We start from the raw sequence: 19467 nt of genomic DNA, 5'->3' as shown, positions 1-19467 counted from the left end.
TTTTTAAAATTTTATGGATATAAGAATCGCCACTTTTTTCTTCGACATAGTTAACTGTATATTGTATTGCTCAAGATTGTCATCTTCAACGACACGTGAGTAGCTAATACACCATCCGTCTGGTCGACCTCGACGAAAATGGGAGAGCTGGTACTACATGTACGGTGCTATGGAGTGTGGCTAATACATTTCTATGGAGCAAGTGAAACTCTATTGAGAAGAGCTAGGCGGCAATGAGAGTTGAAGAGCTCAACAAGAGAAAAGAAGAAGAGGGCGGGGATCAAGCCTCTCTCTCTGCTCACAGCAGTGCCTCACATGTAATAACCAGCAGCTCAGGCACAGGCCCCAGCAAACTGCGCTGCTGGCCTCCTTTTGCCTATAAATACCAACCGACATCTCTCGGTACAGACAACTCAGAAACTCAGCAGCTCCCAAGAGTTCCTCAACGCGCTTCTTCTCTCTCTACCACTCGAATACAATTTTTTAAGAGTCCAAAATAAATTTGGATTCAGTTTATTTCGTGAGTATATTTTATTATTTTTTAAAATATTCGATTTGCCGCCAAATTTGATTTTTTAAAAATTATTATTCCCCGTGAATTTAATTGAACAGGACCAGCGATAAATCTATAACGGGATATTTTGTTTTTTTTTGTTTCCTAATTAATTTGACTTCCCACTTGCGTTTAGCCGAGGACAGTACTGACCCATTGCTCCGGGCGTTCTAGGATTTCCCTAATACGGAAACCCGATCTTCCTTCCTTCCTTTTAAGTGTCATTATTCAGGAAAACGTACAGATAACGTGCAGATGTACTATCGTTAAGATTATCTGAAAAAGTCACAGACCACACAATTGAGAGAAGAAAACAATTGCAAACCGGTTACGTGTGGTTAACCGACCGAGTATCATCTCCTCCTCTTCAGAAAGAAAAACAATTTCTGTCTTAATTCATTTTGCGGTCTGTGCACGGCCCCCCCCATCACCACGCACATTCCCGAACGAAAAAATCGGGAAAAAACTATCTTCTTTTTTTTTTTTAAAATGTCTTGCCATAAACAATCTAACTGCTTGCCAAAAAAGAGAAAATAATTTTTATTTTATTATTTTCTTCTGTTCCATGCAGCATCGCTCGAGCGAAAACGTTGCCATTTTATTTTATTTTATATTTTTTCGTTTATTTTTTTTTTCCGGAAGAGCGATGAGAGATGAGCGAGTTCGTGACGATGCGGTGTCTATACATAAGATGGAAGGGGGAATGAGCGTGAATGTAGGTCAGTGTACTACTACACTCAGCTATAGGCAGTCCCTCCTCTTTTGTTTTTATACCTCCGCCCATTTTTCGCTTCCTCCTGAGCTTTTTTGGCGCGCCGGGTAGTAGATAGAGAGAGAGAGAATGGAAGAAGAAACGGAGAGTTTCTCTCTACTCAAGTAGCTACAGGCTGTAAAGAACTTTTTCCCAGCACTTCCTTTTTAGATTCCTTTTTTCTCGTCAGTTGTAAGACTAATGACAACCTGTTTGGTTCGTCTGGTTCCGACAGGTCGTGCCAGCCCAGTTTGTCCATTTTTTGAGATATTCCAGTGATTTGCCGAAATTAGTGCGACCACAACATGAGGATCTTTCTAGCACTTTTCATCTTGGGGGTAAGAGTTTCATTTCTTAATTTTTTAAATTAATTTAAATGAGACGAGAATGTTTGAAATTGAATTCGGTTGCGTCATTGATTTTTGACAGCACGCCCTGGCTGGTGTGCCACACTCCCAGCAGCTGACGGCCCAGATAAACGCCGACAAATTGAAACATAACGATCGACTTTTGCCGATCGTCGTCCAGCAGAAGACGCCCAACGTTCCGGGTTCCGGCGTCCGCATTCTGCGACAGCAGCCGGCCGGATACCAATACCAGCAGCCACCGACACCTTCCTTCTTCCTACCGACCCAGGCCAGCAATCAAAGTAAAAATCCCCAAATTTCATTTTTCACCTTATTTTATAATATCATCTGATATAAAAAGAAGATTTATGCGCGTGACCTCAATTGAGAGTGTTTCTCTACATCCGCTGGAGGGGCTGCTCACTTTGACTTATCCAACATTTTTCTTTCTCCCCCCGTGAGGATGGATGAGCTTATACCATTCCGATTAACTCGAGGCTCATATTTCTGATTCAATTCATGAATAATCCGAGCGGGTGTTTTTTCTGTGCTACTGGTGTAACGGAAGTCCGTCGTGATTCCCGAGACCTACAGACAGACATCCACGTGGAGATTTTCACGTCGTGACTCGAATATGATGGATGATCTTTTTTTGAGGGTAGTATCATAAGAGAGAGTGAGGATATCACGCGCTGCAGATAGGATTTTCCCCGCCGCTGGTTCGGGCTGTTGAACCGTACCGTGTCGTCTCTGCTGTAGTAGAGAAATGAGGTCGTTGCCTCATTCACGACGACGCAACAAAAAAGAATCTGATTCACTGCAGACCCTTGCTCCTCCTCCTACATCAATTTCCCCCGGCAGCAACTTTCACCTTTTTCTACTTCGTCATCTTTCTTCAAAGAAATTTTCAAAGTTGAAATTTTTATTTCGATCAAAAAGTCCAAGCGGCTGTGACGTTGCCGCAGCAATTGCTGCCAGCGTCGACGGCTCCTCCGCCAACCTTGGCCGCCACTACTTACCCGGCGACGGCCTACCTGCCGCCGTCCACCCCGCAACCAACGACGGCCGCTCCGCCGCAGGTGATTATTGTTGAACCTATTCGACCGGTGACCATTCCGGCTTTCATCGCTCCGGCCACTACGGCGCCGATTACTCTGCCGCCGGTCACCCAGCCGACGATCCTTTCCTTCCCGCCACGACCCACCGTCGGACCGGTCGTCATCGATCCGCCGGCCATGAACATGGCCCTCATGCCGCAATTGCCCACCGTCCAGATGGCCCAAATCGCTTCGTTGAACGTCGACTGCGCCAAAGAATCGATGCTGGTCAAAATCAAATTCGATCGCCCCTTCGGCGGATTGATCTACTCCAAGGTATATTTAAAAAGGAAAAACAAAAAAGGATCGATCCTTGTGAGCAGTCCAATAAAAAAAATGTCCAACAGGGTTTCCATAGCAACTTGGATTGCCATTACGTCCGGTACGGATCGAACCGCGACTCATACGAATTTCTCATCCGCTTGGAATCCTGCGGATCTCAGTGGGTCGATGCCTTGGCCAGCGGTGGACAGGCTTACCTTGAGAACGTCATCATCATCCAGAACGAGCCGGGCATCCAAGAGGTTGAATTCAATCATCATTGGCAAAAGCGCGCGAAATTTTGAATTCGAATATTTGAATTTTCCCGCCATCAGATCTGGGACACTTCTCGCTCGATCCGTTGCTTCTGGGAAGGATCGCTGGAGAAGACGGTCTCTTACGCCTTCAACATCGACATGCTGGACACTCAGATCGTCAGCTTCAGCGGCGATTCGGCCACGGCCAGCATGGACATCCAAATCGGCAAGGGACCCAACGCTCCCAGCGTCAACGGACTGGTGAAGATTGGCGACACGTTGACGATGGTCGTCGCCATCGAGGGCGACCCAGGCTTCGACGTCCAGGTCCAGGAGTGCATCGCCCACGACGGCGACCGTGCCAACGCCGTGACGCTGACCGACAAGAGCGGCTGCGTTCTCAAGAAGAAACTGATGGGACCGTGGCAGAAGACCACACAGACCGGCCGGCCCGGAGTGTCACTGGTCGCCTTCTCCTTCTTCCAGGCCTTCAAATTTCCCGACCAGATGGAAGTCTTCCTCGAATGCAACGTCGAACTCTGCAAAAACGGATGTGACGTCTGTCCGGAAGACGCCAGTCTCGTAAATTTGTTACCGCCAATTAAAATTAAACGAATAGAAATTTAACGGAATGAAAATTTTGGTGGTTTCAGTTCGACATCCGCAGTAACCGCAGCCGCCGTAGCGCCAACAACGCCACTGAAATTTCGGACGTCCGCTTGCGCCGATCGCTGCGCGTCATCTCCAACGAGGACATCGCCTATAAACCGGATTCCCATTCGGTCGTGACACTCACCACAGGTGAGTAAACAAATATGCAAATCAACTGCACACGAGCACAACAACAGCAACGAAATGTGAAATCCGCTCACGACCTTTTTCCAACGGTCACCCGCTTCCGCACGATAAAAAAATTTGATGAATGAAATGTTGGACGAAAAAGATAAGAGTTGACTGATTGACTGATTTTTGTGTTTGAATGGTAATAACGACGAGGATTTAATTTTTTTATTGACTTACCTGCGGCCAGTATTATTTTGTGTGTCATGTGGGCATTAACGAATGTCTTTTTCAATTTTTCCTTATACTCAAATGAATCTCTCTCTCTTTACTCTTGAAAGACAACGAGATGACAACTATTATCTTCAACTCTCTCTATAGATAGACAAACACACACACATGTGCAATCGCCATTTTTATACCCACTCCATCGCAATTAATCATTTCCTAATAACAACATAGCCTTGCTGGATTATTTTTTTGAAATCGAAATTCGGAACAGCAATAAAAAGAAATATGTCTCATCACGTCGTCTGATTTGCACAATATAATTGAACAATAAATAAAACAAACTCACCTACATACATAAAATACAACTGCACTTTATTCATCCCATTACTACCATAAATGCCATAAATCAATCAATCGGTCAGCAAAACTGTCGAATTACGCAATAAACATTAAACGGGAAATGATAATTTTATTATCTGTTTGAACGATTTAGGCAATCGTCACACGAATCAAGAGGACGTATGCATGGCTCTGAGCAGCTTCATCGTCGGCCTGGTGGTCATTCTCATCATCTTGGTCATCTCTTGCATCATGACGGCTTTGCTCTGCGTGAAAATTCGTTCGGCCACCGTCGGGACCGAGTCCATCTACCCGCCGAGTTCCACCTATCACGCTTTTTCGTCGTCTGCTTCCAAAGCCTGAACAAGAATTTGGGCGCCGTTTTTTGAACAAATTTTATTACCAAACAAAGTCTATTTTTTATTTGGTTTGAAGATCGTGATCAATTATTTCTCCCAAGCTCTGAGTCGCCGGGTGCGATCAAACCGTTGATATTATACCTGTGAATAATAATGAAAGAATTATATAATTTTTTTTTTCGGTTGTATTGATTCAGATATTTTATGCTCAATACAAGGCAACGATTGGTTGTTATTCATGTCTCTTGTACGTCAAAGCACTAATTACAAATGTTTACGGTGATTGTAATTAATGAACACTAATTATCACAATCGATTGTCTGTCCATCACATAACTGTTGTGCAATAATGGTGTTTTTATCGGAAATGAGGTACTTTTTCCTTGTAATGAAGACCATCCTCAATATACTTAGCCAGTACACATAAATGTGCTTTTTAACTTGATTAAATTACAGATCCAACATTAAATCTGAAAAATTGCGTCATTTCTTTGACAAGTGTTAACCTTCATCAAATCATCTTAAGCAGAGATGGGGCTGTCAAGGATAATGAGCTAACAGATTCAGAATGTTGAATTTCTTCTTAAACATAATAAAAAAAATTTAAGCTTCTTATACTAGCGTCCTAAATAATTGAATGCGTAAAATGTGTGAAACGAATCTCTCTCCTTATCTCTTTTATATAAATAAGTATATCCTGCTTAGTAATTCAACTGTTGCGCAATGCCTCAAGGTACATGTTCATGTATCATTAATCGAAAATAGTTAAAATGTTATATACGTGTGAATAATAATGACGGATTTCCATTTTTTTTCGGTTGTTATTTATATCTCTCATGCAAATTATGAGTAAGAAAAAAGAAACGACGAATAAGCACTTTGTGATCTACCTACGTTTAAGATTGTTCATGAACAAGAAAACTACCCTAATCAATTGTCTGTTCTCTACGTAACGGTGTGCAACTAAGGCTATTTGAGCTGAAAATAGGTACTTATTCCCGGTAGAGTTGACAAACCCTGTATTGTTGGCCTATTGATATATATATTTTTATTTTATCACATTGTATTAAATCAACATCAGTATCCCAGGAAATTTGAAGAAAATTGAATGTTTTTCAAAAACATTATAATGTGGTTTTGAAGTAACAGATTTCTTTGTGATCGTTTCCCTGGTGAAGCCTGATTATATTACTACACACGAAACTTAATTATTAATATGCTTCCTCTTCATCGAATGATTATGTGAAGTGCTACTACTACAAGGATTTTAGTCATCATGATAACTACACTGAAACGTTCATATTTAAATCATTAACTATTCTCTAGAGATGTGTCTTAAGTTTGAAGTTCGCGTGTCATTATTCATCCATCGTCGATAGTTAAAATGTTAACCTCTTCCTCTTAATATAATCAATTATCAAGACCGATCAAAAGTTAGTCGATCGGCCGAAAGTATGCCTCGAGTGTCGAGTCATCTTTCTGCGTTTGGGAACGGCGGTACGTCATTCTCACAGACTCACACTGAATTTTTCCAAGATGTCTTCATTTCTTGATATGACACGTGTGAATATTAATGAAAGATTTCTATATACAGTAATGAACATAAAAACTACCTAAATCAATTGTCTGTCAATTTCAAAACTGTTGTGCAACAATGATGATATCATCTGATATGAGGTTATCCCAGTAGAATTGACCATCGTCTTTCTAGTTCATGGCCAATTCCTTTAAATGTAGCTATATTTTTTAAAAACTCTAATGTCGCTGTTCATCGATGTGTTTCATGGAAAAATAATTTTACCAAAGAAAATGACGAATATGTACACGATGAACCTAAGAGGACGTCCGATACTAATTTGATTAATCAAACACAGTACAACACTACTGGGATCTCAGATAAAACCCGCGTCCTAATGAATTGAATGAGTGAAACCAATGGAATAAATCATGCATCATGTTGAACATTCTATGATATGCATGCCTAACTGTTAAATGGTGTGCACGTGTGCTATGTCTCAATGTTGCCGAGTTCCACCTATCACGCTTTTTCGTCGTCTGCTTCCAAAGCCTGGACAAGAATTTGGGCGACGTTTTTTGAAAAAAATGTAATAACCAAACATAGTATATTTTTTATTTGGTTTAAAGATCGTGAATTTGAATCAATTATTTCTCCCAAGCTCTGGGTCGCCGAGTGCGATCAAACCGTTGATATTATACCTGTGAATAATAATGCAAGAATTATATAAATTTTGTTCGGTTGTATAGAATATAGATTCAGATATTTTATGCTCAATACAAGGCAACGATTGGTTGTTATTCACGTCTCTTGTACGTCAAAGCACTAATTACACATGTTTACGGTGATTGTAGTTAACGAACACTAATTATCACAATCGATTGTGTGTCCATTACATAACTGTTGTGCAACAATGGTGTTTTTATCAGAAATGAGGTACTTTTTCCTTGAAATGAAGACCATCCTCATTATACGTAGCCAGTACATATAAACATTAGTCTGTTTCATTCCCGCACTTTTTTTGATTTTCATATGGGCCTTTTTGGATCGAGGTTACTCATAGGTTGAAAAACTATCCCATTTTTTTTTTCTTAAAAAAAAATAAAATCTAGACCCCCCGCCAAGTCATAAAGTGTCAAAATGGGTGTTTTTTGACGGTTTTTCGGCACGCTTGGACTGCGTGTTAGTTTTAAAAATCGAGCCTTAACATAAAATCATTGTACTAGTCAAACTACATACATGTACCAAGTTTGAAAAAAATTGAAGTAAATTTAGACCCCCCGCCATAAGGTTTAATAAAAAAATTAGGAAATCGCATAACTTATAACATTTACTTAGGTAAAATGATTTTTTGGATTGTGAGCTTTGAAGTAAACATAATAATCTACAAAGTTCACAATTCAGAAACTCATTTTTCTCAAGCAAACCCCCCCAAAAATACGTTTTTCAATTTTTCCTTCGCGTTCAGCGTTACCTAGTTCTCCCTTAGATACTTTTTTTATTCATTTGACTTATGATAAATTGAATAATGACTATTATTCAAGTAACAGAGCAAGATGAGCTATCATATAGACCACGTTATCTTTATCATATATCTGACTTTTTTTAAGAAACGCCATTAACATCCGTTTCTGAAAAAGTCATATCTCATATTTTTACGAATGTATTATTTGGTCTATATGATAGTTCATCTTGCTCTGTTACTTAAATAATAGTCATTATTCAATTTATCATAAGTCAAATCAATAAAAAAGTATCTAAGGGAGAACTAGGTAACACTGAACGCGAAGGAAAAATTGAAAAACGTATTTTTGGGGGGGTTTCGGGGGTTTGCTTGAGAAAAATGAGTTTCTGAATTGTGAACTTTGTAGATTATTATGTTTACTTCAAAGTTCATAATCCAAAAAATCATTTTACCTAAGTAAATGTTATAAATTATGCGATTTCCTAATTTTTTTATTAAACCTTATGGCGGGGGGTCTAAATTTACTTCAATTTTTTTCAAACTTGGTACATGTATGTAGTTTGACTAGTACAATGATTTTATGTTAAGGCTCGATTTTTAAAACTAACACGCAGTCCAAGCGTGCCGAAAAACCGTCAAAAAACACCCATTTTGACACTTTATGACTTGGCGGGGGGTCTAGATTTTATTTTTTTTTAAGAAAAAAAAAATGGGGTAGTTTTTCAACCTATGAGTAACCTCGATCCAAAAAGGCCCATATGAAAATCAAAAAAAGTGCGGGAATGAAACAGACTAATAAACATGGTTTTTATCTTTATTAAGTTATAAGTTAATCATATAAATCTGAAGTCTTGCTTATTCCCTTGACAAGCGTTCACCTTCATCAATTCCGATCCATCAAAATCAGAGTGGAAGGCAGTCAAGAAAATCGAGCAAACCGATTCAGATATTTGAATGACTTTTAAGTCATTGATCAGAAAAATAAAAGCTTCTTATACTAGCGTCCTAAATAATTGAATGTGTAAAATGTGGGAAACGAATCTCTCTCCTTATCTAATTTATATAAATAAGTATGCCCTATTTAGTAATTCAACTGTTGCGCAATGTCTCAAGGTACATGTTCATGTATCATTAATCGATAATAACTAAAATTTTATATACGTTTGAATAATAATGACGAATTTCTATTTTTTTCGGTTATTTATTCCAATTTTGTATGCACAATGCAGACATTATGACAAGGCAACGATTGGTTGTTATTCGTATCTCCCATGTGCAAATTAGGAGTAAGAAAAAAGAAAGAAACGACGAATAAGCACTTGTGATCTACCTTTACGTTAAAGATTGTTAATGAACAAGAAAACTACCCTAATCAATTGTCTGTTCTCTACGTAGTGGTGGGCAACAATGCGACTTTAAGCTGAAAACAGGTTACTTATTCCCAGGAGAGTTTACCAGCCGCGTATGGTAGGCTTATCGAAATATAATTTTTTATTTTGTTAAAATTTTTCTGTAGTGGCGAGCACTCATCAGCATCCCAGTAAGGCTGACGAAGAAAATTTGTAAATCACAAATTTTACCTAGTTATTTACGATGCAAATTCGTCGTGGTTTTTCTGGTGATGAGTGATGTCTACAAATGTAACATGAAACATAACAATTTATATCCATACTCTTCAATACATGAACTTGTGGAGTGTTATAAGAATTTTAGTCATCACGATGTCTTCACAGAAATGTTCATATCTTAATCATTAACTAATCTTTTGTGATATGTCTCAAGTCTGAAGTTCGTGTGTTATTATTATTCATCCATCGTCGATAGTTAAAATGTTAACTTCTTATTCTAATCAATTATCAAGACCGAACAAAATTTAGTCGATCAGCCGAAAGTATGCCTCGGGTCATCTTTCTGCGTTTGGGAACGGCGGTACGTCATTCTCACACTGAATTATTCCAAGATGTCTTCTTTGAAGCGTTCAAAGCAAATCATGACGAGGTAATTTTTTATTATTTTAACCAGAAACGATTGATACAGCAATGAAGTTGCGTAGGTGTAGTAAGGTAAAATGATAATGGATTTTGTTAACCTTTCATACAGGCGCATGGCGCATGTTGTGGACTTGTGGTATGAATAACGACCTCCACTCTCCACAACACCTGGCTTCAAAATCAAACCGGCAACAAGGTAATCGCATTCCAAGTATTTTGCATACAATTTGTCCGATTTGTCTAACAATTATGCCTATGGACATTAACTACAAAGCAATAATTGGGTGTTATTCATATCCCTCGTATTTAAAAGCCCTTATAACTCGCGGTTACAATAATTGTAGATTTATAGTGAATGAACATTTAAATTACCCAAATCAATTGTCTAACTATTGCACAACTATAGTGCAACTATGTCATTTTCAGCTGAAATAACGTATTATTAGCTATTAGCATTGACCGCCCAAGTTATGGTGAGGCTATTCCTACATAGTTTTCTATTTATTTTATACTTGAGTATCATTGATGTCACTAAAAATAGTGATTCTGTAGAATTTTTTCACCAGTTCTTGCATCGTTCGATGAAGGAGAACGGAAGATAATCTTAGAAATATTTCTGATAAGTGATTCTCGATGTTAGATAAACTTATAATGAAAATGTAATTATTTATTAATCCTCTACTGATTGATTGAACTTGTAAAATGCTACAGGAAAATTAGCTTCGCGATTTATAAGGTCCAAACTTAAAAATCAAAATAAATAAAATAACTCATCTGGTTTGTCTCAAGTACAACGTTCATATATTCATATTCATAAATCATTGAAATTGAAATGTTTTCCTCTTATTCGCATAAATTATCTAGGCCGCTTGAAATATTGTTGATCAGGCCAAAATATGCCTCTGGTAATCTTCTCCTGGCCTTTCTTTCTAGTGTACGTCTGGAATCTCAAACGGAATTTTTCCAAGATGTCTTTTTTGATGTATTCAAGCATCAAACCCATATTTACGGTAATTGTAGTTAATGAACTTAAAATGGATCCCAATCGATTGTCTTTTCATCGCATAACTATTGTGCAATAATGGTTTTTTCAACTGTTATAAGGTACTTTAACACTGCAGGGTTCACTATCCCTGTTATAGTTGGCCAATTCATTTAAATGTAGCAATTTGTTCACATTCAAATAAATGTTTAAAGTTTAAACAAGCGAAGTACTTTCCGTGGCAGTAATTTATTGAAAAGTTCGACTATTAGCTCTAAAGTGAAGATGACATCCAGTGAAATTGTGAGCCAAAGAAATTATGTTAATGTTAATCGCATTCCAAGTATTATTAAGGAAATGACTATTCAACATTGGTATGTAGTATCTTCTGCATTTTCCTGTCAGTTTTCAAATATTGAATTGAATGTTCCACGGTATGTCAGTGGTCACGATTCTCTTTTTCACCCGTCCACCGTGGACTCAAATGGACATTCCGGTTTTTGAGGTTATTGAATTGTTATTAATAGAAGCAAATTCCACAGCAGGCGTATACAAGATGTAACCGCAGATGTAACACATCTACCCATCATGATCTCGTTAGCCAGCCATCAAAAAGGTAAATATTGAAATAACATTATCATATAAGAAAATCTGGCTTGGAAAAGTGGCTTTGGAAATTTTTCCTACCAAATCATTCATTTTCCTTCACACACTTGCACATTGCATTTGATTTATTCTCCCTCCCTTGTTCAAAGTCCAGTCACTATCTTGGTCACTATTACATAATCGACATCTCCATTTCACATTTCATCTTAGGCAGAATGACCAGCATTGGCATTGGCTTTTAAAACAAACTGTATAACAAGAACACACACACCCATAAATGTTTCGAGTTTCTCACGACGCGAATATCCTATTTACCTGCTTGGATATCGCAACAGGATTTACGCCATGTTTTTTCCTCCTCTTCTCTCTGTGAGTATTCATTGGCTAGGCTTAACATGTAACGAATATACATGTTGGGAAACCAACTTTTCATCTTCAGTTGTTAGACTAATGACAACCAGTCCAGTTCGTCCTCCGTCCTTGGTCGCCAAGTCGTGAGCGTAGAGTTTGAGATTCCGCTATCAGTACACATTCTGTGTTTCTACGCAATGAGGTCCTTTGTCTTAACTCTTTTCATCTTTGGGGTAAGAATTGATTTATTAAACTATTATTAAAAGATTTTTGATTAATATTAATTCATTTGTATTTAAAATATAGCATGTTTTGGCCGGACAGTTGAATATCTCTTGCCTCACGGAACTGATTAATGCTGACAAAGTGAAACACAACGAGCAATTCGGGACTGTTGCGGTTCAGCACAAAATAACGAACGTGCCGGACTCCAGCATTCGTATTCTGCGGGAATTATTGGCGATCGCAGGTGCCGGAGACCAGGATCAAGAACCATCATCATCTTCATCCGTCTTCGTGTCAACTCTACCGGAAAATTCAGGTCTGTGTTCACACTGAACCTTTTTCATTTATTCAACTGGTATACTTTTAAAAAACTGTCAGCTATCTTTCTATTCGTACCAACAGTATTTTTATATGTTATGATTCAATTGACCGTATAATTTCAATCATGTTGAGATCGGATTAAGTATTCTGTCAGTAATTTGCACGGTCCTTGAGCGATGTACGAATAACACACATTCCAGCTCTTGAAAAACAGGTGGGAATTGGAGAATCAGGTAGTTTTAGTACAAAGTCCGGTATAATAAGTAAGTCAGTGACTATTAGAGCAGAGAAGACAAGAAGATCTTGTTATGAGAAGAAAAGGAACAAAAATTGCCGTAGTAAGGAAACGGTTAAACTGGTTCTACTAATGCTGGCGCAGGGACGAGGTACAACGAGAGCAGGATAATATTGTTGGCCATGGGAACTCCGACTGACCGACTCCGGATAAACACCACGGGGGATAGTAGTTAGCTGCTCATTTTTACCTTTTCGCCACTGAAAGGCAAACTTTCTATTTGTTCTATTGACTAAATCAAAAATCATTTAATTTAACATGAAATTAATAACAACTTTGATTTAAACCAAGACAGTACACGCACTGAAATCGCTACATCAACCATTTTCACCGGGAATATCGCCAATACATCCGACAACGTTCAATCCAGCTACTCGACCTTTAACACCAACTGTTTCCTCTCCGCCAAAAATCGCCTTGGTGGAAGGAAATGTACCGGTGACAATTCCGGCTGTCATCACCCCGGTCGAAACATATTCGATTCCTCATGCGCGTTCCGTCAATTCCAATCCGCTTGCTCTTACCTACCCAACTAGCCGGAATGACGGACCTGCCACTGACGATCCAGTGGACACGAATAAGTCACTGATGCCTCAATCATCTACCCTCCAAATGGCTCAGATTATTTCACTGGATGTCGACTGCGCAAAAGAATCGATGCTCGTCAAAATCAAATTCGATCGCCCTTTTAATGGCCTTATCTACTCCAAGGTAATTCAATTGATGCAATAACTATTACTGTTGACTTAAAATAAAGATTAAAAATGTAAAACACAAAAGGGTTTCCATAGCAACTTGGATTGTCATCACGTCCGGTACGGAACAAACCGCGACTTTTATGAATTTACAATCCGGCTGGACACTTGCGGATCCCACTGGGTGGATGCCTTGACCAGTGGTAAAAAGGCTTACCTTGAAAATGTCATCATCATCCAAAATCAGAAGGGCATTCAAGAAGTAGTAACAAATACGAATCAAATTTAATTCGAACGGAAAATTATTAAATTTTAAAACGCAATTTCAGATTCGGGACATTTCTCGTTCAATTTGTTGCTTCTGGGAAGGTTTACTGAACAAGACCGTTTCTTATGCCTTCAACATCGATATGCTGGACACCAAAAATGTCAGTTTCAGCGGCGATTCGGCCACGGCCAGCATGGACGTCCAAACCGGAAAAGGACCCAACGCTCCAAGTGTCAACGGATTGGTGAAGATTGGCGATATTTTGACGATGGTCGTCGCCATCGAAGGTGACCCAGGCTTCGATTTCCGTGTTCAGGAATGTATCGCTCACGATGGAAATAGAGCCAACGCCGTGACACTGTCAGACAAGAACGGATGTGTCGTCATGAACAAACTGATGGGACCGTGGCAGAAAACTACGCGGACCGACCGCTCCGGAGTGTCTCTCTTATCTTTCGCCTTCTTCCAGGCCTTCAAATTCCCCGACCAGATGGAAGTCTTCCTCGAATGCAACGTCGAATTGTGCAAAAATGGATGCGACGTCTGCCCCCAAGACGCTAATCTTGTAATTAATTTATACTTTGAGATTCAGAAATGTTTTAAACAATTTTATGGTCGATTTTCAGTTTGACATAAGCAGTCGCAAACGTCGAAGTGTCAACTCGTCGGCGTCAGAAATTTCGGACGTCCGTCTGCGTCGATCGCTTCGTGTCATTTCCAGCGACGATATTGCCTTCAAGCCGGATTCCCACTCGGTCGTGACACTCACCACTCCTGGTAAGTCCAATTCCGATTAAACGAAATCCAATTTCTTCTGACTGAATCGTTTGATTATTATTTAGACAATCATCAAACGACTGACGAAGAAGAAATTTGCATGCCGCTGATTAACTTTATCAGTGGCCTGGTAGTCATTCTCATTGTCTTGGTGATGTCGTGCATCATAACGGCATTGCTCTGCGTGAAAATTCGTTCGATCGCTCTGGGAGCGGAGAACATCTACCCGTTAAGTTCGACTTTCCATTCTTTTTCGTCATCTGCTTTCAAGCCATAAATCTTTTTTTCTTAATCTGAAATTTTGGAACGCCGGATTCGCTCCATTGAATGATAAAGCTTATACGTAATTGGACTATAGTTTCGGTTGTATTGATTCTATATTAAATACAGAGGACTGCATGCGGGTCAGGACTAGTCCATTCGTCAACATTTCTTAGCGTGGCAGTTGTAGCATGACGACCTCGTACGTCACGATTAAACTGAATAACTGTAATAACATGGAAGGTAAAGAGGATGACTAAAATCTAGTTATTAAAAAATGTTTCTTACTGCCGCTGCAGATGATTTGCAGAGAACGAAGAATCCACTTCCACCAAGACTGACTGGATTACTTTGAATTTCTTGTACAATCATTATCATCTGAAATACCCCCAAAAAGTGACAATTAATTTTTCCAATTGATTTTAGATTGTTTTTACCTTTATAGCTCTGTTTACTTGCTCGTCAGAGTTGGAACCAACAATCGAAGGTAGACTGTACAAGTAGTCGATGGTTTTCTCCGGCTGTGGATTATAAGTAAAAAGATGTTAACAGTCTTATCGGCCATTCGAAATTTATTAGTTAAAATGTAAACCATTTCGCTTAGTCGACTAGCCAAGAAAACGGAGAATATTAGTCTGAGAACCACGTAGATAAAAGAATAGGTGAAAATGAGACGGACGAGAAAACTTGGGCTGAACAAATCAGCCTCCAGTCCGGAGTACAAAAAGGCAAGGATGTAAACGACGTTGCATCCGACAGATATGAGAATTAGTGGCGAGAAAACTTCAGCCACTTTGTGGACCAACGTAGAAATGGCCAGTTGTAACTTCCGGAGCTCTTCCAGCTGTCGGAAGGAATGATGATTATCGGAAAGCAATTTCTCTTGTAGCGCTTCGTAATAGCGACGACAGATGATTGAGATTAAAGCAATAATCAAATCGCCAGAGATCCAAGCGACTTCACTCAACGACTCGACAAAAATGAGGAAAAAACCGTAGATATCCTTATAGTCACCGAAATAAGGATTTAAATCTGTCCCTTTTCCCGCTAAATTTACGAAGAGGTGAATAGTATCGGATAGGCTTTCAGCGTCGATTACCTAAATAAAATTAAGCGCTCGATCGATATAATATGGCTAATTGATTGTGCAAAAAGACTAATGCTTACCGCACTAATGATGTAACAGCCATTTTCGAGATGGGACATGATTAAGGTAGCAATAACAATGGTCCAGCACTGAGCTACCAAGACTTTACCCAGATGAATTTTGTGCTTGATCAAAAGATTTTCAACTTGGATCCAATTCTGGAATAGATCCAAGAGATCTTGAGATCGATAAATGAAAAATACCAGAGTCATTTCGCAGTGAACGTAATAAATCAAATAAAAAGTGGCGTTGGCGATAATCTTTGACGAGCTACTGAAAGTGTCCAAGACGAGAATGACGGAGAGGACGAAGCCGAAAAGGTAAATCGAGGCGACTAAAAGACACCAACAAAGTGAACCGGAGCATCGCTCGAAATAGGGTTCCTTGTCGGATTGTCTCAAAGGGATAACCGCGTAAATTCGACAAAATGAAATGACTGGATTCCAAAGCTGAATGAAATCTGGCTTTTTCTTCATTGTTGTAATAATGGCAGAAACAGAAGGTGTGAATGCCACTACGTTTTAACAAATTCTATGGGCTCAGCCTTGAACCTATACCGAGTATTCAACAGAACATGCGCCTTATGTTGCTACCCCATATTTGTTTCATTATTGGATTGATACTTGTGGCAATATGGGTAGCAACACAACACAATCGTTTCGTATTGTTTACTTCTGCTGTATGGACATAGCAACGAAGTTTTCCTAGCTAAAGTCCTTTGCTGTCATTCATTCCATTAGCTTCTACAAACACGTCAGAGTGTTTACTCTGAAGAAACTAACCTGGAACTAAGGGAAATGCATTACATAGTCAAACAAATGTAACCAACGGATTATTTTTTTAGATTTTGAATATATTATTGATTCCGATACATTATTCATTTGATGTAAAGCAACGTGTCAGCTAAGTTCTTATTAGTGAGGCAACTGTAGCATGACAACTTCATATGTAACGATTAAACTGAATAGCTAGATAAGAAAGAATATCAATCAGAAATCCTCGTCTAATAATATTTAATGTTTTTACCGATGCGGCTGATGACTTGGAAAGAATAAAGAAGCCACCTCCGCCAAGAGCTGTTGATTCGCTTTGTATTTCTTCTATAATCAGATCCATCTGTCAAATTCGTCGTAGACTGTTGAAATAATTCTCGACACATGAAATTAATTTTAGGTATTATTACCTTAATCAATCTCCTCCTTTGTTGCTCAGTGTTATTCCCGACTATGGACGGCAAACCACACAGGTAATGTATGGTATTCCGTGGCTGTGAAAAAGAATTAATTAATTATTACATTTCCTAATTATTGCTAAATATTGGCAAATAATTTCACCATTTCATTTAGAAGGCTCGCCAGGTAGACGGAGAATGTTAGCCTAAGCACAATGTAGATGAACGAATAAGTGAAAACGAAACGAACAAAGAAGCTTGGGCTAGTGATATCGGCCTCCAGTCCGGAGTACAGAAAAGTCAGGATGTAAACGACATTGCAGCCGATCGTTATGAGAATCAGTGGTGAGAAAACTTCAGCTATTTTTTGGGCTAAAGTGGAGATGGCCAATTGCACCCGGCGGATCTCTTCCAGTTGGCGCAAGGAGATGATACCACATTGTTGAGAAGGTAGTTGTCTGTTTAACACTTCGTAATAGCGGCGGAGCAGAATAGAGATCAAGACAATGATCAAATCACCGGCAATCCAAGCGACTTCGCTCAACGACTCGACGAAAATCAGCGCGAATGCGTAAACATTTTTATAGCCACCGAAATAAGGGCTCAAGTCTGTTCCCTTTCCGGCCAGATTTACCAAAAGGTAAATGATTTCGGTCATATTTTTTGCGTCCATTACCTAATAAATATTTTCTCTGAATTAATAGAAGCGCAAATGTTTTGCAGAATTCATTCTTACATACCGCACCAGTGATGTAGAAACCGTTTTCAAGATTGGACAAGATAACCGTGGCAATGAAAATCAGCCAGCACTGCGCCTTTGTGATTTTTCCAATGAAGATTTTTCTCAAATGAAGTTGACGTTCAGTTTCGACCCAGTGCTGAAATAGGGACACGAGTTCTCCGGAATAGTACAAGAAGAATACCAGGGTCATTTCGCAATGGGCGTAGTAAATTAAGTAGAAAGTAGCGTCGGCTATCATCTTCGAGGAACTATTGAACGTGTCAATGACGAGACAAACCGAGATGGCGAACGTGAAAAGGTAAATCAAAGCAACGGACAGACACCAACAGAACGAGCCGGAGCTGCGTTCAAAGTATGGATCCTTGTCGCACTGCTTTAATGGAACGACTCCATAGCAACGAAGGAAAGAAATCACTGGATTCCACAGTTGAATGACATCAGGTTTTTTCGCCATTTAGCTTATAATGCTGTTTTGAATGTTAACTATATACCAGAGTATGAACAAGTTATTAGTTGGACGTCCTACAACCTACTAAGTGCTGTATTTATTTTGTTGAATTCTACTGACTTGGGGAACTTGCCATTTGCAACAGAAATGCCCAACATGGATTGTGTTGTTCACTTCACTAATGGAATATCGACATTTCCCATGTGACACATGCATTTCAATTTTCAATTATGTAAACATAGAGCAAAGTGCATATCAATAGTTTTGTTTATTTACATTTAACTAAATTGAGAGCCTGTCCAAGTAGGCCTATAAAATTTTTTTTACAGCAATTTTCTTTTTTAGAAATATCAGAATATGTGTTGCACCCCGTAGCTATGGTTACCACCATTACCATATGCATTCGCCGCCAGAGGGACTTAGATTTGGCGGCTTCGTCAATCCTTCATTCTTCTTCCCATTATCCGTTAATAACCCTATTTTATAATCTATAATGCTAAAAGTAAGAGCACTTAAGCAGTTAATTTCATTCTTCCAGGTAGTTAATAGTTATAGTTTTTTTACTTTCTTAGTTTGTTACATAGACGTTTGTTACTTTTCATCAACCACTATGTGAAGACGACAATATATGCACGTAAAAATCTCAGTCTCCTGTTGATCTTGAAGTTCAGCAAATTTGAACAAAGATGCAGTTTATGAAAAGGTATATATTCTTGTTTCCTGAATCAGTGTGAAAATGTTAGAAACATGGGTTATTTTATTCTCCTTTATAGATTTATCTGGTCTCAATCAACTGCCCAGCTGGAGAAACTGGACATTAGGTTTTTCATCGGAAGGTAACACACATCTGTTCATACAGTTGCACTAGAAAGAACAGCTAATGAAGTTGTTGTTGTTAGTTGGCCCATATTTCAACCTGAGAAGTTAACATAAAGCATTAGAAATGGCTTTTGAATCGCTTTTTCACATTGCAGTTTAATTCTGAATTTCTGATGCCTATGTGTTTGCTGTCATTTCACAACACACAACACTTCAGAGCCATTCAACTGATTGGATTGAAGAACCAGTTTAGAAAATGACAGTGTCCCCTTCAGAAATCCAAGTTGCACTGCAAAAAACCACATTATTGGCTGTTCTTCTCCCGTCCCTTCTAAATGGACACGTCAGCAAGTATCCCGATCGGAGGAACTCGTCAAAACTTCAGTCAAGTTATCAGTCTATTCAGCAAATCC

At 39.0% G+C, this 19467-nt stretch overlaps 4 protein-coding genes across 4 annotated transcripts; 2 read left to right on the top strand and 2 right to left on the bottom strand.

Annotated features, from left to right (window-relative positions):
* Positions 1 to 388: 388 nt before the first annotated feature.
* On the top strand, positions 389 to 4573 carry LOC124205184. The gene is made up of 7 exons (XM_046602554.1): positions 389 to 520; positions 1540 to 1642; positions 1734 to 1953; positions 2591 to 3024; positions 3096 to 3272; positions 3345 to 3848; positions 3920 to 4573. The coding sequence occupies exons 2-7, from the start codon at positions 1610 to 1612 to the stop codon at positions 4073 to 4075; spliced, it is 1524 nt and encodes a 507-aa protein (XP_046458510.1). The 5' UTR covers positions 389 to 520; positions 1540 to 1609; the 3' UTR covers positions 4076 to 4573.
* A 6607-nt stretch (positions 4574 to 11180) lies between these two features.
* Positions 11181 to 14874, top strand: LOC124205183. Its single transcript, XM_046602553.1, has 9 exons — positions 11181 to 11544; positions 11745 to 11903; positions 11974 to 12118; positions 12192 to 12426; positions 13022 to 13437; positions 13507 to 13683; positions 13751 to 14254; positions 14316 to 14466; positions 14532 to 14874. The coding sequence occupies exons 3-9, from the start codon at positions 12083 to 12085 to the stop codon at positions 14741 to 14743; spliced, it is 1731 nt and encodes a 576-aa protein (XP_046458509.1). The 5' UTR covers positions 11181 to 11544; positions 11745 to 11903; positions 11974 to 12082; the 3' UTR covers positions 14744 to 14874.
* A 25-nt stretch (positions 14875 to 14899) lies between these two features.
* On the bottom strand, positions 14900 to 16350 carry LOC124205381 (gustatory receptor for sugar taste 64b-like). Its single transcript, XM_046602805.1, has 6 exons — positions 16078 to 16350; positions 15895 to 16032; positions 15320 to 15826; positions 15183 to 15248; positions 15016 to 15105; positions 14900 to 14953 (listed from the first exon to the last, which is right to left on the bottom strand). The coding sequence occupies exons 1-6, from the start codon at positions 16348 to 16350 to the stop codon at positions 14900 to 14902; spliced, it is 1128 nt and encodes a 375-aa protein (XP_046458761.1).
* A 438-nt stretch (positions 16351 to 16788) lies between these two features.
* Positions 16789 to 18241, bottom strand: LOC124205380 (gustatory receptor for sugar taste 64e-like). The gene is made up of 5 exons (XM_046602804.1): positions 17786 to 18241; positions 17209 to 17721; positions 17058 to 17141; positions 16901 to 16990; positions 16789 to 16842 (listed from the first exon to the last, which is right to left on the bottom strand). The coding sequence occupies exons 1-5, from the start codon at positions 18239 to 18241 to the stop codon at positions 16789 to 16791; spliced, it is 1197 nt and encodes a 398-aa protein (XP_046458760.1).
* Positions 18242 to 19467: the final 1226 nt, after the last annotated feature.

The sequence above is a fragment of the Daphnia pulex genome, chromosome 10 (assembly GCF_021134715.1).
Source record: "Daphnia pulex isolate KAP4 chromosome 10, ASM2113471v1".
Lineage (NCBI taxonomy): Eukaryota > Metazoa > Arthropoda > Branchiopoda > Diplostraca > Daphniidae > Daphnia > Daphnia pulex.
The sequence above is the reverse complement of the archived record's forward strand: the minus strand, read 5'-3'. Positions and strand labels throughout refer to the sequence as shown.

What these genes read in the sequence shown, in the direction of transcription:
- LOC124205381 (XM_046602805.1), bottom strand. Translation starts at nt 16,350, where the DNA reads ATGAAGAAAAAGCCAGATTTCATTCAGCTTTGGAATCCAGTCATTTCA. An exon ending in TTCACTGCGAAATGACTCTG is followed by an intron (nt 16,033 to 16,077) that starts GTATTTTTCATT and finishes GATCTATTCCAG; the next exon opens with AATTGGATCCAAGTTGAAAA. An exon ending in GCTGTTACATCATTAGTGCG is followed by an intron (nt 15,827 to 15,894) that starts GTAAGCATTAGT and finishes AATTTTATTTAG; the next exon opens with GTAATCGACGCTGAAAGCCT.
- LOC124205183 (XM_046602553.1), top strand. Translation starts at nt 12,083, where the DNA reads ATGAGGTCCTTTGTCTTAACTCTTTTCATCTTTGGG. An exon ending in AACTCTACCGGAAAATTCAG is followed by an intron (nt 12,427 to 13,021) that starts GTCTGTGTTCAC and finishes AAACCAAGACAG; the next exon opens with TACACGCACTGAAATCGCTA. An exon ending in ATGGCCTTATCTACTCCAAG is followed by an intron (nt 13,438 to 13,506) that starts GTAATTCAATTG and finishes AAAACACAAAAG; the next exon opens with GGTTTCCATAGCAACTTGGA.
- LOC124205380 (XM_046602804.1), bottom strand. Translation starts at nt 18,241, where the DNA reads ATGGCGAAAAAACCTGATGTCATTCAACTGTGGAATCCAGTGATTTCT. An exon ending in AAAGGAGGAGATTGATTAAG is followed by an intron (nt 16,991 to 17,057) that starts GTAATAATACCT and finishes CGAATTTGACAG; the next exon opens with ATGGATCTGATTATAGAAGA. An exon ending in CCAAGTCATCAGCCGCATCG is followed by an intron (nt 16,843 to 16,900) that starts GTAAAAACATTA and finishes TTTCTTATCTAG; the next exon opens with CTATTCAGTTTAATCGTTAC.
- LOC124205184 (XM_046602554.1), top strand. Translation starts at nt 1,610, where the DNA reads ATGAGGATCTTTCTAGCACTTTTCATCTTGGGG. An exon ending in GACCCAGGCCAGCAATCAAA is followed by an intron (nt 1,954 to 2,590) that starts GTAAAAATCCCC and finishes TCGATCAAAAAG; the next exon opens with TCCAAGCGGCTGTGACGTTG. An exon ending in ACGAGCCGGGCATCCAAGAG is followed by an intron (nt 3,273 to 3,344) that starts GTTGAATTCAAT and finishes TCCCGCCATCAG; the next exon opens with ATCTGGGACACTTCTCGCTC.